Consider the following 12,713-nt stretch of genomic DNA (forward strand, 5'->3'; position numbering starts at 1 on the left):
CAGTGTATTAACATACAGACAAAGAAATATTTATTTTGGTGAGAAGTAATCATTTTAGTCACTGTAGAAAATATACTTACCTAAACTAAAATTTCCATTGTTAGCCATGCAAATACGGGGAATTCATTTAGTTACCTAACAAAACTGTGATTTGTTTTAAAGTCTGATATTCTGGAGCTCCAATGTATCGCAACTTTAAAAAACAAACTAATCCAAAATATCCATAAATGAGGCAGAAAGTTTAGAAGAATACAATAATTATTAATCAAAGAAGATTTAATGTTGTCAATTTTAAGTTCAGCAGAACAACCACCTATCGGGGTGATACAGTTTAATCTATTTAGTAGCTGATGTAACACTTTTAGGGATTATGCTCCAATGCTATCACTTAAGTAAGCACTGTTTAAGAGCAAAATGGTATTGCATCAATTATCTGGTAGCAAGATGCAGGTGGCATCAACGAGGAGAAAGACACAGCTGATATGTAGGTGGTATGTTACCCAAACCACTAAATGCTGGAGTGAGGTCAATGTCCTCAGGATCAACAATAGATTTCAAGTTGAAGTTCTGAAGGATGGTAGTAAAGAAGAGAAACAGTTCCATCCGGGCCAAGCCTTCTCCAACACAAATTCTTTTACCTATGAAACAGAGAAGTTCAGATTAGGAAGGTTTTTATGCACATCAAAGCGGTAAATCATAGAAAGGAAAGTAAATTGATCATCACATTCTAACATTAAACCTAAAATTGTCAATCCTGAAATAAGGTTGTCTAAAATGAAGGAGACTACTGCAATTAAAGACGGGTGGTGGTCAATTTTTCTCCCTGTAGAGTTCAGCTTCCATTTTCCGTCTCTCTTTCTCTCTGCCTCTCTCGCTCTCTCTCTCCATCTTTCTTTTGTTTTACTTTACACTTCAAGAAGCGTTCAGTCGCAGTATATTTGATTATTTATCAGTGATTAGAACCAGTACAAACAAGATAAGAACTATTACAAAATAAAAAAAGACAATCAACCACTTAATTAGATTCCACAATCCCACTGACCCTAAATACAAAAAAAGCTAAAATTACATTACCCACAGTGGGAGGGAAAAATACAAAACGAGTCATAATATGCAAAGTAACTATATTTTAGCAAATACATTTCCATTCTCAGCTATTTCACTACTCAATTTCATGATGAAAAGTTCTATCAAATATTTTGCAAACTGTTTAATTATAGTGAATTGTAAGAGTGCATTCCCAGCATTCTGCCCATGAACTTTGTTTCCCACTAGCTTGAATGACCAAGCTACAAAAAAAATCTAGTTTTGAGCTAGAAGATCAAGCATTGCCATGATCACAATGCCTGTACATACACAGTTCTGTGTGCTTTGATAACTCATTCACAATCTGGCTTGCACAGCCAATCCTCCAACCCTATGTGAATATGTGGAATGGAATGCCGATTTCTGTTGAGCTCTCCCAAGCCAGAAGCTGTGCCAACTTTTGTGTATGCAACTGGGAGTCATAGTGGGCAAAATAACAATATGATCAGAAAGAGCAACCAATATAAGGAACTACAAAAAATAAATTGCTACAAAAACAAATACCCCATGAACATTTTCATTATCAATTTACAGAACAGGAAGGTGATTTTCCTGGGTGTCTTGGGGAAGTAGAGAGAGAGGAGCTATAGGACATGGAAGGTACTGGCACACTAGATGGCCAGTCAGCTAGGTGAACATGGTGTTTTAAGAGACATAAAAATACACTATTTATTGCAGCTTAGAACTTTTTAGGAAAAAAAACTAAAGATTTTTCAATGCCCTTTTTTGGGAAAAAAGGGGAGACAGAACTGGGAGATTACACTTAGGTAAGCATAAAAACACAACCAGAGAAAGCACAAGCATTTGGGGGGAAAAAACAAGGCATTGTATTAAAAAAGATGCTTTTAAAAACATTTTACTAACGGGGTGTCAGTGATGAGACATTATTACATTTATCTATTGATGAGACAGTAGAATTAGGAAAGCAAAATCGTATACGGATGAGGGAGAAAAAGATCTTCTCTTCAAAGAAAAGGGAACTTTTGGGAAAAAAACATTTTCAAAAACATTGTCTTGTCCTAGTTTCCCCTGGTATGGCTGTGTGTATGTGAATAGTAGAGATGTAAGAAAAAATCTACTATGGTGTGTGAAATGGGTAGGTACTCAGATCTGGCAATAAGATTTTCTATATGTCTACTGAAGATTGAAGTAGAGGCCACAACTGTTCCCTGAAGGACCCAACATCCATCAGATTCACTTTAAAACTACAATCTTTCTTAATGTAGCAGATTGCTGAAGGAAAAAGGTGCTTGCTGGCCTGGTGGATGTGCTGTCCTGTTGGAAAACAGATACTTGGAGGAACCCAAGCCTGTGAGAGGTGGAAGCCCTTTGCCCTGAGCAACTGATTGCTTTCAAATCTAGAGAGCATGTACTTGATGCATGGCAATAATGTTAATTTACCATGTTTTTCTTTATTTTAGATGTTTTCATAATTCCTACAAAGGTACACCATGAGCCCCTACCAATTACTCTTGCCTGCGTTATTTATAAATGCTGAAGAAATCCAATTCAAATTTGTCTCATTCACAACTGGCTTGACAAATTCAAGCTTCAAACCTGCATTTTCACTTTGTCCTGATCAAGGCTATAATGTTAATCTGAAAAGCCGGATTCACAACCCACAATATGTATTCAAAAACAAGCTTTAAATAAACCTTGATAATAACTCAGCTGCCACATTTACCATGGTCTTGTAAAAGCAAACTAGCAATGCAGGTCTTCTAGATATGTCTGGGTTAGGAATCACTGAAAATAATGTGGCAGAATGCTTCAGATGGGATGTGAGACTTCTGAACATAAAAAAGGTTACTTGTTTGGAAACATTATATCACTCTTATTTGAACATATGTATTTTTTATAATTAGGTTAAATAAAGAAAGAAATATGTTTTTGCAGGTGATTAATGAAAATGAAACATTGTGAGATGTGTGCATACATAATGTCCTGTCCCATCAATAAACATGTGAGTGGGAGAAATGTGAAGTCTAAAGATGCATATGAGAGAAAGAGAAAAGTATTTGTCCCTTTTGTGCTTTTCCCTTGTTATGATTGTGTGCATGTCCATGTTCCACAGCTCAGCACATAGTGCTAATGTAAGACAGAATTGACAGATCTCACTGTGTTTTCCTGTCAATTAACCAGAGACAAACTATTCTGGTTCACCCTGAATGGAGAGGATATCCTATTTGTAGTATATATCTTGTATACCTATAGTATTTGTATACTTGGTTTTACCCAGTACATGTGTATTCAAACAAAAAGGGAGTGAGAAGTATACAAGTTTGCTCCACTTCTGACTATATCAAATCTAAATAAACATGTCTCTCTAGTCTCCCTACTGAAAAGAGCAATGGGGGTATCCCTATTTATTTGAAAGAACCCTCACCCACTAGTCACACTAGTGTTGTATGGCTTACACTTTCCCAAGTAAATGTATGCGTTTGTTGGACAACATAAACATCAGGTTTATGTGAGACTGATTCTACACACACCATCAAGATATATTGGCCGAATTTCTGCTACCTCACAATGCACCATCTGTACCCCTATCCTGACAAGATAGCAAGTGAATTGTGTAACCTCAGAACATGACAACCCTGACTACCCAAGGAAATCATATTAACAGATCTAGAACATTTTCATTTGGTTACTCATGCATACCCATAGACACACAAGAAACACTCAGCAAGGCATTTGAATATTTATTAAAGCATTGTAATTCTTGTATAAAAGACATGCACTGCAATAATCAGTAGAAGGTAACAGAATAGCATAATTAGAATTATGAGAATGGTGAAGAAGATTAACAATTCAACCATTGTGCTCTAATTCCGGTATGCAGCGTCAGTGAAATGTTCCTCTAACTAAACAAGGAAGGGATGCTTCTAATATAATAAACATCACCCATGCTGCCATGCTGAAGACACAGTCACTCCGCTATTGTTTATTATTTTGTGATAGCTCTGTCACTGAGCAAACAAAGATAAGTGACAACATTTTGCATAGTGAACTTAGCTCCTGTACAGAATGTTCAAGGTGGTTGATAAAATGCCTACAAAGTGAAAAATGTAAGTAAAGCCAGTTCAGAGAATATTATTGTGCACAGGCACGCAAATTAACGGTGTGTCAAATGTCAATGTATAGTGTTCAAGAAAAGATGTTAAGTTATCGTTAACATGTAAAATGGTGGCGCTCTCGCTCGATAGGCATGTGACTACATGACACTAGTTGAATGCTTCATCATTGGGTTTTCACTGAGGATACCCAACGTATCTGGGTGTGCTCTACACTATATGACAGCATATTTCTTTGTTTGCATTATCAAAGGATCTAGGGGCCATATGTACAAAAGTATGTTTGCGGTCGCAAACAGGCCGATTTACAGAATCAGGCCATTTCCAACAGCAAAAAATGCTTTTTGATATTTACAAAACACAAATTGCGATTTGGTAACAAATTAATGAATCACAGTTTATGTTTAAATAATGAATCGCAGTGTTAAGTGTGAATGTCTTCTGACCGAATTACAGTCGCAAAACATTCATTTTTTACTGACACCTCAAAGATGGTAGTAACCATTTGCAACTGGGAAAGGGTCTCCTCGGGACCCCCTCCCCAATTGTGAATGTTGAAACAGATATTTTTTAAGAGTAGGCAGTGGTCCAAGGGACCATTGCCCACTCCTAAAAAATTAAACTTAGCCCGTTTGGTCAGCATACCACAATATCTGGGATTGCCTTTGAATAAAACATTTTTTATTGAAGTGCAACACATTTCCTTAAAAGAAAAAGGGATGCGTTTCAACAATGTAAAATCAAACATTTTGTTATCATTTTGTTTAAGAGCAGGCAGTCATCCGTGGGACCACTGCCTGCTCTGAAGAAATATTTTCTCAACATTCACAAAGAGGAAGGGATCCCATGGGGACCCCTTCCAATTTGCAAATGCATTACCACAACCTATGAATTGGTGGAAAAGTGCAAATGTTTTGCAACCACATTTCGATCACAAAACATTCATACATAGTAAAGCAATTCGGAATGGATGTCCTAAACACACCCTTTTTGTATATTTAATCGTAAAAACCCAAACTGCGATTCTGTAACAAGTTACCAAATCTCAATTTTGGCTTTGTACATTTCAAAAAGCATTTTCCTGGTCGCAAACAGGCCGATTCTGTGATTATGTGGCAAATAATGTTTCAGCCATAAATGTTTGCCAATAAGGTTAGGTGGTTTTCCTCAGGACTAGTAAGTTATATAGATCCCTAATTGAGTTATGTTCAAAACTAAACATTACGCGCGCAGTCTTCACATGTTTGAGTACACATTAACTCATGCTATTATGTGCATGCCTTACAGTTCAAGATCCATCACAATGATATAGTTTCTTGTTCGGACTCCATTGCCCCAAGGAGTCTAAGAGACAGACAGACCCTACTGTCACACTTTAAAACAAATAGAGATACCCCCACTGCTCTTTTAACTCAGGAGACATTTTTAGATCGAGCATTCAGCGCGCATGCGCTGTAGGCAAAGCTTACTGTCATCAATAAAACAACTTTATTCCTGCCTCCTACTTACCACTGGTCCACTCCAGCATTGCTCTTCTTTGGTGCCTCCTATCTCGTTGCTGCAGCCAATACCTCACTTCCTTTCACGGTTGAGGAGCACTGGTAAAGTATAGTGTACCTACGCTTGTTTAATATATGTAAGAAACACTCTGGCTAAATCACACCAGCTGACTCACTACCCACCCGCTGCTTCCCAGTCACAGGGCCAAACCATTCTTATGCCTAATGTTCCCAAGCTTAATCCTAATGCTGCTTAAGAAAGTCCTGACTCCCTAACAAAGTGATACACTGGATCCGCCACACTAAGGGGCAGCCGCTCGTTGATAGGTGAGGATATCATTTGCACACGCAGATGTTCAACCCCTGAGCAATTATATGACCACATTGAACTTACACTTTTTTGCAGCGATCTGGAAGAGAATCTGCTCGCACTAGAATTCAGAACCTGTCCCCCGTCCGCTTCATCTATACAATTTTGGGGCACTCGTTCTTACAATGGGGGTGGGACAACTGATATTTCGGAGCAAGGGACATCCTTAGAAGCAGTCTACTGACTAGAGACCGTCCACTGCTCTAACATGGACCAAAGCACTAGCATCCTCAGCTCCATGTACAACCCGCAAATCCCTTTACCAAACTCTTATGCACAAGACATAGCATTGGGTAATCATGGGAACAGGGGCCTAAGTGATCACCTTGAAACTGGTAAGAGGATTTATGGGAAAGGATTAAGTAAATCATGAAGTGCACGATCTGCAAGCGCAGCCAAGCCTGCTTCAATTGACAAACGATAATTTGGCTGTGATTCCCTCTTCCACAAAGCTTAGGATATTATTGTGGAATGTAACAGGTTTACAAAATAAACTCCTACTACCACACTGGAATTAAGTTATTGAGGGATTTGATATCTGTATCTTCCAGGAGACATGGAGTTTGGTGTCATTACACAAAACAGGCTATGCCTGCTATTGCATCCCAGCTAATCCTGTGGGGCGTCCCTCAGGGGGTTTGATTGGGTGAATATTGCCTCAGGCGGTCGTATTCTCACGCACCCATCCCTAACTCATGATATCATGAGACTGACTATTAGGGGCCCAAATGGTGGCGATATTTTAGACTTGTTTAATGTCTATATTAGCGGAACCAAGTGGGGCAACCAATCGGCCACCGTTATGCTCTTAGAGCAGGCTGTATCCAGCTGTTCGCCTGGTAATCGTATTATGATTGCAGGCGATTTTAACTGCGCCTTTGAGCTCAGACCATACGCTGTAGTATGATAGGGCTGATGACAAATGGGTAGTACCCCCACTAAATTTACACCCCCATCAAAAAATGGACCAATTTAGTTATTCAACTTAATGCATTAGCCACAGAGTTTGATCTTAGGGCAACCAACAGCAGAACTCGTTCGGACACACAGGGGGCTAACACCTTCAACAGAGTCAGTTGTCCCTCATGAATCGAATATATTCTACTTGATGTAAATCTGTGGGATGAGATGACTGACATGTTTGTAGGTATTACGACTGATATTCTTTTTTTTTTTTTTGCAGAGATTTATGTAGCGCGAACTTGACCCGAATTGGGTATCAGAGCGCTTTACATAGCACCAGTTATGTTACATGAGGACAACATTCATTTTTTGTTAGGCACGGGGAGATTAAGTGATTTGCCCAGAATCACAGGATGTTCAGCGTCATTACCAAGACTCGAACCCAGTTCCCCGGATTCGAGGTCGAGAGCCCTAGCCGTTAGGCCAACTCCTCTCCCTTATCGATATCAACCCTCTATGTATGATCATGAGGAATCCGTGGGCTCCTCCACCAGACCCTCCGATTAGTAGGGCAGCGAAGTGCATTACTAACATTGTCCCCTCTAATTGTAAAAGGCACCTAAAGTGGAACAAGGTCTCTTTACACAATTGAAATCTATAGGCTATCCGCAAGACCTTGTCCGAGAAAACAGCAGAACTCCGGCTGGTAATAGATACATCTGTGTGACATGGTCCCCGCTATTCATTCTTGCACTGTAGAGATATTAAGCTCATATTTTCAGGTTCCATGCAAGAATAACACTCTGCGTGTTCGCCACAAAAAACAGCACCCGTGGTATACTAAAGACTGCAACCACAAAAGACAATCTCTGACCTTAGCAATTAGATCTAAAAACTGCTCCAGGGTTAAAAAGGCCAGGAAGGATTATAAGGTTGCTTTGCACAAAGCAAAGATTGAGTGTGATGAAGGGTATTGGCAAGAGCTGAAGGACGCAAGTCTGGGAAAGAACAAGAACCTCTTCTGGGTCTTAGTGAGTCGGGGAAACAATAGGGATTTAGGCACCATGCCCAACCATATCACCTGCCATGAATGGCAGGATCACTTTGCGAAACTATATTCCACTTCTGAGGACGGATGTCTGGAGGAGCCATGCGGCACCACAGACATCCCCCTCCTATAGGGATTGTTAGGGATCCCTTTTCACGGGCTGAATAGATTATGCGATTTTGAAATTAGTTCCCGCTAAAGCTCCAGGACCGGATGGTCTGCCAGGAGATTTGTTTTTGTTCGATCCTAGAGGGTGGTCGTGCTATTTTCAACTATTGTTTAATGCCATAGCTGCAGGATGCCCAGTTCCAGAATCCTGGAAAGACACAGAAGTAGTTCCTGTTTACAAAAAAGGTGACAAGGAAGACCCCTCAAATTACAGGCCCATAAGTCTGACTCATGTAATGCAAAAGGTGTTAGGTAGGGTCCTTTTACAGAGAATCCAATCATGGTCTGAAGAGGAGGACATCCTCTCACAATACCAGGCGGGCTTTAGGGCCAGTACCGGGACGATCGACCAGGTTGTTAGACTAATGCTTATATATTGGAAAGTCGTTTTAATTGGAAAAGGCAGCCTCTACCTGACACTTATTGACTTAAAAACAGCGTTTGATCTGGTACCTAGGGCTAAACTGTGGCAGATTTTTTTAAAAGATATGGGCATTCCACCATTAATTCTTAATTTACTAATCTGTCTTCATGAGGGCAATTATGCTCAAGTTAGATGGGGTGCCCAAGGTCAGATGACGGAGCAGATTCCTGTTGGCAAGGGAGTCCGCCAGGGCTGTGTTATGGCTCCCACCCCGTTCTCTCTGTATGTGAACGGGGTGGTGAAGTTTCTGCAAGAAGACCCAGCTGATGCCCCAATCCTGGCGGGCGACAAAGTGTCAACGCTTCTGTTCGCTGACAACACCCTGTTGATGTCAAAGACTCCAGTTGGGCTACAAAAATTAATGAATAGATATCAATCTTTCTGTGATGCACGGGGCTTAGTTATTAATACCACAAAGACAAAGCTCATGGCTTTTAACCCCCACAAATCTTTAAGGAATAATTTTACACTGAATGCTACCCCCCTGGTGAGAGTCGGGAATTTTGAATATCTTGGCATACGACTCTCTGATAAAATGCACAGGAGGCCCCATTTAGCTAAAATGCTTTTGAACCGTAAACACGTGACCGGGGCACTAAGCAAAGAACATCGCTCCTCGTATAGTAGGCCAGTTGCCCCGGCACTCGTAGTTTATGAAGCAAAGGCAGTTAGCTCGGCTCTGTACGGAGCTGAGCTATGGGGGTTCGAAAACGTGGACGAGTTAAGTAGGTCTGAGCACAAATTTTTGAGGGATTTGGTAATACTCCCCTTAACACCCCTTTAACACCTTTAATGTATGACATGGGTAGGCGACCGTTTAGAGCAATTGCTAGGCTACGCCCACTGCTTTTTTGGGCTCGCCTAAGGCGTACTGAAGAGCTTACCAACTACGCTTCAGCTCTAACGGAGGTAATGAATTTGGATGTGGACCATAGAGTCAAGTGGATATCATATGTGAAGAAAACTATGATGCAACTTGGCCTTAAAGAATCATGGGATACCCAAATTCCCCCTAGTAAGGTGGAACTTAAGCGTTACTATTGGGATTGGATTGCTAGCCAACAGCTCAGCAAGCTAATTATAGGGAGATTGACAGAGGAGTTCCTTATGTTTAAGCAAATTAGAAGCGTAGAGCCCTACCTAGACATGACCCAGGTCCCACGAGATAGACTCTGTATATTCAGTTTAGGTTCGGCACGCTCCCTGTTAATACCCTAATGGCAAAGTGGCACACAGCTGAGAACACAACAGAGAGTTGCCCCTGCTGTGGAGCTCCGGTTGAGTGTGTTGCTCATGTCTTGTTTGCTTGCCCTACTTACAAGAAAGCAAGGATCAAATGGTTAAAACCAATATGCAGTGACCTGGGCACCCGTAATTACCGGTTTGCTCTGCGCATTTTAAAATCTGACCCAAGTGTTTTATTCTCATGTGGCGTGGCCAAGTTTTTAGGTCAGGCTTGGTTAGTTAGAATCAAAGCCCTACGTGGTGTGACCTCGATTTAGGCAATTGTGACTCTAGCGGCAGTTAAAAAAGCTGTGTTACATAATATGTGCTAAAACCACAGATTACATTGGGTTGCTCTAAAGATTTTGAATACTGCTTATGATGGATATAGCACTAGCACTTTATCTACTGATTACTGTGATGGACTATGCCCCTTTTATCTTTCCTTTTTTTGTATTTTTATTATAACTATTGAGTACCTGGGGTGGAAGGGACTCGTAGAAAGTGACATGTACATATTCTTCTTAGACTAATGTTTTTGGTGAAACTTATTTTATGCTTTTTATTTTAACATGCTGCTAATAATGTCATGCCAAGATATTTTTTAAACAAACTTTTGTACCTAAAGATCTTTTTTATCGCTGATCATATATTGTTTTATTGTATAAACTTCAAATAATGGTTTTATGATCCATGTTGTCAAATAAAGCTATTTGAACTGAACTGTTTAATATATGTTCCTGTCTGCATACTCTTTTTTTGCTTTCCCTCACTTCATAGATCAGTACGGCACCCGCCTCTATGATGACGCGCTTCATGTTGGGAACAGCACGGTGCTAACAATGCTTGTTTATTTTAGCGCAGTTTGTTGAAGCGACTCGGTACTCAGATATATGGCTCTTGAATTTGCTTGGTATGCGATGCGCTACAGCAGTGTTAATTTCCTGTTTTTATAATGTTTCCTGAAAACGAAGTTTCTTCTCACGAGAATTATCATGCTGGTGAGGGTACAGGTCGGGAATTGTGAGAGGAAGCTCGACTGGCCCATAGGCCCGCGCTTTGCTTATCTCCCTGCCTCAGCTCATCAGATAGGCGGGGGGGTTGCATGCCATAGAACAATGTGAGCCTCACAAATGCTGTGCTATAAATAAAAAACGTGCTTGTGCTGCATAATGCAAAAGGTAAGCAAAAATGTCCTGCGCAGAGTAAAAAAGCATGTCCGAGCCAGAGTGCCATGGGGGCAGTTGTGTAAATACAATTAAGTGAGTGCTCTGGTTCAAGCAGAAAATGCTTAATTACCTGGCAAGGAGTAAAGCGGACGCAGCAGCAGGCAGAACCGGGCAGCTTGCGGGTCCCTGACGTTGCTTGTTCCCCTCGCCGCCATTCTCCACTACTGGCCGCAGCAGAGGGGAACTACAACTCCCGCCATTCCCTGCTTCCCACCGGACTTCCTGCCGGACACCAGCGCGCCCGGAGGCGCTACTTAATCAGAGGCTCCCCCCGTGTCGCGGGACGCGCGTGGGCGACGCCGGGCTGAGCCCGGGCAGAGGGCGGGCCGTCTGTGGCCGTCAGGGGCAGACTGAGGCAGGGCAGGGCTACGTCTCTGTCACCTGCGTCCTGGGACCTGTGCACACCTACTCCTACATCCGGACACTACAGGTACTGTACTGTTTTTGGCGAACCATCCGGCCACGCTAGTAGTGTTTTGACTCTGTTTATCATTTAGTGGCTGTGCCCCAGGGACATCATGGGCAAACGGAAAATGACGGATCCTAACGGCAGTGTGGCTAAAAGAAACAAGGCCCGAAAACCCAGTAAAAAATCAACGTCACCTCCTGTTCTACAACGTATTGAATCTCTAGTTGATGAGTGTACTACGATTTTAGACCCTAACGTAGCCATTACGCTGTCCCCAAGTATTCTTCGTCCAGGCCCTGTCACTATTCCCCAAATGTTTGGCAAAAAAACTGTTCCTACCTTATTATCACCAACAGTCCAGGACAGCGACCAGAGCCATTCTGCTATTTCTGGAACTACCACCGACGTCTCAAGTGCTTGTGCCCCTGTGGTCAACTTGGTACCTCTTGAACCCAATGTAATTGTTTGTAATAATCGCTTTGAGGTTCTATCCGACTTGGGCAATGATCCTGCAGATTTTCCTGTCACTATTTCTAGTTTATGTGTACCTGTAGTCGTAGATCTGCCTGATGATGGAGCTCTTGCTTCTGGACCACCGCTGCAATCTGATAACTACCCACGGGAAGCAGTGGCAGACACAGACCCAGCGCCAGGCCTAATCATGGACTCCATAAATGCACTGAAGCTAGAAATTAGTGACCTCAAAGCGCTAGTTAAGGAATTATTATCAATAGTAAATAGACCTCTTACGCAGATCTTGCAACCATCTAATGTTCCAAGCAATAATGCTCATTACACACATCCACCAACAACCTCTTCTCTCATCACCACTGACTCTATTGTACCCACACTCCCACAATCGTTAGCGCAACCTTTACAAACCAGACCAAACCCTTCATTATTTAATAGAGTTGGAACTAAGCCACCTACTCCTAATAAAAGAACACGTCCATTGTTGAACAAAAACGTAACACCTAACCCGGCTCTTCGTCTTTCAAAATCCTTAGCCCCTGATCCATTCCATCAACCACCTGTAGCGCAACACCAAAGGATTGCCCATCAGCCTATTGTCCATATGGTGGGTGTTCCAAAGAACGATAGGTATGAGAGTGAAGACTCACTAAAGAACAAGGTTACCCATTGGATTCGCTACACTAGAGGTTGTCGATCTCTCATTAGAGATGACCTCCTAAGGGCTCGCAGACTAAGGTCTAACAATATTCTAACGGACACGATTGAGCTGACCTTAGCCAACCACCATCTAGCTGACGGCCTTATT

At 41.6% G+C, this 12,713-nt stretch overlaps 1 protein-coding gene across 1 annotated transcript in view; it reads right to left on the reverse strand.

The window, feature by feature from the left end:
• Positions 1 to 258: 258 nt before the first annotated feature.
• LOC146798073 (cytochrome P450 2G1-like) overlaps positions 259 to 12,713 on the reverse strand; it is a 998,619-nt gene continuing 986,164 nt past the window's right edge. Inside the window, exon 19 of the mRNA XM_085625291.1 lies at positions 259 to 638. Coding sequence (XP_085481417.1) covers positions 457 to 638 — 182 coding nt within the window. The 3' untranslated portion in view covers positions 259 to 456. The remainder of the gene's footprint in view (positions 639 to 12,713) is intronic.

Source organism: Triturus cristatus, chromosome 9, assembly GCF_964204655.1.
Source record: "Triturus cristatus chromosome 9, aTriCri1.1, whole genome shotgun sequence".
Lineage (NCBI taxonomy): Eukaryota > Metazoa > Chordata > Amphibia > Caudata > Salamandridae > Triturus > Triturus cristatus.